The 4,279-nt window shown below is 51.9% G+C and overlaps 1 protein-coding gene across 1 annotated transcript in view; it reads left to right on the forward strand.

The window, feature by feature from the left end:
• The window catches only part of CACNA1I (calcium voltage-gated channel subunit alpha1 I), a 169,214-nt gene that overhangs the window by 111,557 nt on the left and 53,378 nt on the right, over positions 1–4,279 (forward strand). Inside the window, exon 5 of the mRNA XM_035903190.1 lies at positions 4,103–4,262. Within this exon, the coding sequence (XP_035759083.1) occupies positions 4,103–4,262 (160 nt within the window). The remainder of the gene's footprint in view (positions 1–4,102; positions 4,263–4,279) is intronic.

The raw sequence follows: 4,279 nt of genomic DNA on the forward strand, positions 1-4,279 counted from the left end.
CGCCTCCCCCCCCCCCCCACGACATCTACTGCTGTGTTGGAGCAGTGAACACATCTCTTGTGCTTGTGGCTTTGCTCCCGCAGGATATCCTACCAGGAGTAGCCCTGCCATTGAGGTCCCATCAAGCACACCTTCCCCACGCCTTGCCCAAGGGCATGGGTGAGCTGCAGGGAACCATTATCTGAGCACCGTTTTGTGAGGATCCTTCCTTGGGTGCCCATAGCTGATGCCGTTTCGTTTCCTCCATTCCCCTGGTCTCCTCGCGAGGGTGAGTGGGGAAGAGAAAAGGCCTTTCAGAGCCCACACCTGGCACTCATGAATATTTCATGTTTCTAGCTTTTCTTCCCCTTGAAGAGCAAAACCTTTTCATATTTGATGCCCTGGGAGCCTGTTTGGTTGCTGAATGTTGCTTCCTCAGTGCTCTCCCTCCCTGCTTTTCCTCCAGACTGCCCAGCCCCTCTTCCTTTCTCTTTCTCTGGGAGCGTCTCCTTTTTTCAAAGGCTGCTTCAGAAAAGGTCATTTTCCCTTTCATATCCCCTCCTTGCTGTGAGCCAGCGTGCCTTCTGCTCTGCCAATGGTAAAGGACAAATGGGGATGTGGGGAACAGCAGCAGTGGGGAGGGAGGACAGGAGATGTGCACGCGTATGCTGTGGAGCAGTGCAGAGGCAGAGAGGAGATGTAGGGACAGCAAGAGAAAAGTAAAGGGGCAGAGGGCAGCAGAAGGTAGGAAGGAGGCACCAGCAGGGCTCTGCTGAAGAACTGGCTTTCCAGCACAGCACCTTCTGGAAGTTGTCATGCAAGAGGCACTGGTATTGCTGTGGATGGGGGCTTGTCATAGAATCATAGAATCGTCGAGGTTGGAAAAGACCTTTAAGATCATCACGTCCAACCATTAACCTGGCACTGCCATCCCACCTCTAAACCATGTCCCTAAGCACCTCATTTACCTGTCTTTTAAACACCTCCAGGGATGGGGACTCGACCACCTCCCTGGGCAGCCCATTCCATGTCCAGTGAAAGGCCCCAGTTCTCCAGGGCAGGACACTCCCAAAGCTGTAGTGCCAAGTATGCTGCCAGCCGTGCCTTGCCTCCTGCCCATTTCCATTGCCCTGCAGCTTCTTTAGAAACTTTGTCATCTCAGGCACCAGGGTCTGCAGTAAATCATCACCCTCTGTCCTTAGGCTTTTCAGCCTTTCTCCTTCTTTCTCCCACAGGTCTCAAGAACTTGAGGAACCAGGGGCTGTTTGCAACCTGCTCCCAGGCAGGCTGTGCCAACCCCAAACCGCATGGCTCTGTGGGTCCTGCCCGAGTGGGGCTCATCCCCTCCTGCCCATGAAAGCATTCAGATGCCTGGCAGTGAGGGTCCTTCCTTGGAGACCTGTAGCAGATGCCTTAGCATGGCTGCCAGACCAGCCTGTCCCTTCCTGGGCCCAGGCGACTGCAATGTCCCAGCTGCAGACAGACCCACCTGCCAGTTCAGGAGGGGATGGGGAGGCTGCGAGGGCTTCCCCCCAGAGTTCCCAGGCAGGGCATTGCCAAAATGCCATAGCAGAGGGTGGAGCTCAGGGACTTTGGCATGAGTATTGCAGGCAGCACAGTGCAGGTAGGAGGGGAGGCTAAAACCAGAGAGAACAAAGTTACCGAGCTTGTATTTACACTGTGCCTTGCATCCATATGGAAGGAGTAGTTGAAGCACCTCCGCTAACTGGGTGAACTCAGCAGAGGAGGTCTGTTTTGTTTCCTGATGGAAAACTCATGCTTCTGGTGAAAAATGGGTTCCCAGAGCAATTGCTTTGCGGATTAGGGCAGGAAGCAAAAGTGGCTTTGCACAAAGTGAAATGACGGATTAGTTTTAGAGGTGGTTGGCCCACAGGAGAATTACAGTTGATGTTTGGGTGGGCGTAGGTTCAGCATTCTTGCTTTTGGAAGAGCCAATCTCATATCCACGGTCAGCATCAATGGGCAGAGAAGAATGATTCTGTTCAACTGGGAGATTTTTTAAAAAATAAAAATTGGGTTTCATTTGGACTTAGAAATGGAACCCACCAATGGTGAAATTCTTTGTGATATGGAAAAGATGCCATGTGCTGGGGCCACCTGCCGGTTTTTGGGTTATGGGCCCAGGTACCATGGAGGGTCTAGCAGGAGGGCAATCACTATGATCCTGGGGCTGTGGGTAGCACAGTCCTGTACCATTGGTAGCCCCTCTGAGAGTCAGGATGGAGAATGTATGGGCAGGCAGGGTGTTTTCAAGGAAAAGGCAGACAAGTTTTGCAAGTCACTTGTCTTCTCTTGGAACATGGGCAAAATAAATTTTTGCAAATTCTGACCCAACAAGCGTGTTGTCTGCGAAATTTTTGTGGGGATGTCTTTTTATCTGTTCTGCATTTCAGCATAAGAGCAGTCTTATTCTTCCCATTACCTCTGCGCTGAGATGGAGCTAGCATCAATTGATCTGAAAATCATCCCCCCCTCTTGCAGCGCTGCTGGCACAGCTTCCCATGTCACTTGGACAGTTTATGGGAACTACTGAGGTCGTGCTGTGAAGCACCCTTAACGCCGGGAGCACGCTGCACTGCAGTGAGGGTGTGTGGCCTCAAAGCCAAAGCGCTGTGCGGAGCATCGCTCCGCAGCTTGGCAGGTGACAGGGACAGGGCACCATGGCTGCGCTGCTGGGCTTTGTGCAGTGAACGATCAGAAAGCTATCAGCGGCTCACGGCGTGCCCGCGCCCCTGCACCGCTGAGTTACTGATGTACTTGTCTGGAAACTGCCTCGGCTGGTGCCTAGTGATGCAGCTGGGCAGTCGGGCAAGCAGGGCTTAGCTGCTGCTCCACAGCCTGGTCTTAGAGCTAATGCCTGCATGTCCCCTGCAGGCACTGCTTCCCTCTGCTCTCTGCGGCGTGAGCAGCTCGGGGAATAGAGATAGAGCCTAATGCATAGCATCATGTCTCTAATTACTTGACGCTGGGCACACAAGGGGGATTAACTCGTGCCTCAAAGGGCTGTCAGAGAATCCTAATCTTATCTCCCCCTCCTCTTTCCCCTTCCACTGCCATCTGAAGTAGTGAACTGGTTATAAATACCTAATTAGTTAATTATTTGCTGGCCTACATGGAACATCTTCAGTGAAGGAACTCCCTGGGCCCCTGGGGGTGGGACCTCCATGGAGGGGAGGAGAGACGACTGCACGAGGTATGCACTGGGATAAAGGCAGGACAGTGATGCTCAGAAGGATTTCTAGACTTTTGCCATCCCTGGAGAGCAGAGGAAAAGTCATTAGCTTCATGGAGAAAGGAGCCTGTCCTTAACCCTGTTTGTGGCTGTGTGAGCTGAAGAGCCAGGGAGAACTAAAATCACAGAAAGAATTCATTAGATAATGAAAAAAAAAGTGATTTTGGAAACATTTGCAATGCCTAGAGGGGCTGTGCCAACAGCATTTTGGGCTGTGCCCACTACCTGTTTGCTCCAGCCCTGCTGGGGAGGGATGACTAGACAAGAGAGGGGAGTGTGGTCTTCATGACTGTCCCCTGATGAGACTGTCACCGAGAAGACAAATTTATCCCAGTTTGTGTGTGCTGGAGAGGGTCACCCCACCAGGCAGGTGGGCTGTGGACTGTCAATGAAATTCTTACAGTTTGCAGCATGCAGTCTTCAAACTGGGATGTTTGAGGCCGCTGAGGTGCAGTGCACCTTTTGGACAGAATTTTCGCTCCATTGCCGTTCTGCAGAGAAGGGGGAAGGGGGAATATCAGTGAGACAGCTGATGGTACCAAAAGTCTCATTCCATTTTCTTCTTGCTGTTGCAGATGGAGGCTTAGGGTTAAGAGATCACGGCGTCACAGCAGCTCTGCTGGCTGCCTGTCAGTAGAGGTTAGGAGAAGAAAGGGCATATCTGATCATAAATCTAGCCTGGTTTGGGCAATAATTAATTTCTGATGCTCTGCTTTTATCTTCATGTGGCACTTTTTTTCCTCCTAATTTTTCCATTCCTTTTCCTTTTTTCCTTTTCCTTTCCTTCTCCTTCCCTTCCTTTTCTCCCTTTCTTTCTCTCTGTCTCTCCATCCCACACTTGCTCCGTCTGGTTCTCTTCTCCCCCTGCAGGCATGCGCATCCTTGTGAACTTGCTCCTGGACACCTTGCCCATGCTGGGGAACGTCCTTCTTCTCTGCTTCTTTGTCTTCTTCATCTTCGGCATCATCGGGGTGCAGCTGTGGGCTGGGCTGCTCCGCAACCGCTGCTTCATGGAGGAGAACTTCACAATGTGAGTGCCTGGGGGAA

The sequence above is a fragment of the Egretta garzetta genome, unplaced genomic scaffold, assembly GCF_000687185.1.
Source record: "Egretta garzetta isolate BGI_Z169 unplaced genomic scaffold, ASM68718v1 scaffold51, whole genome shotgun sequence".
Classification (NCBI taxonomy): domain Eukaryota; kingdom Metazoa; phylum Chordata; class Aves; order Pelecaniformes; family Ardeidae; genus Egretta; species Egretta garzetta.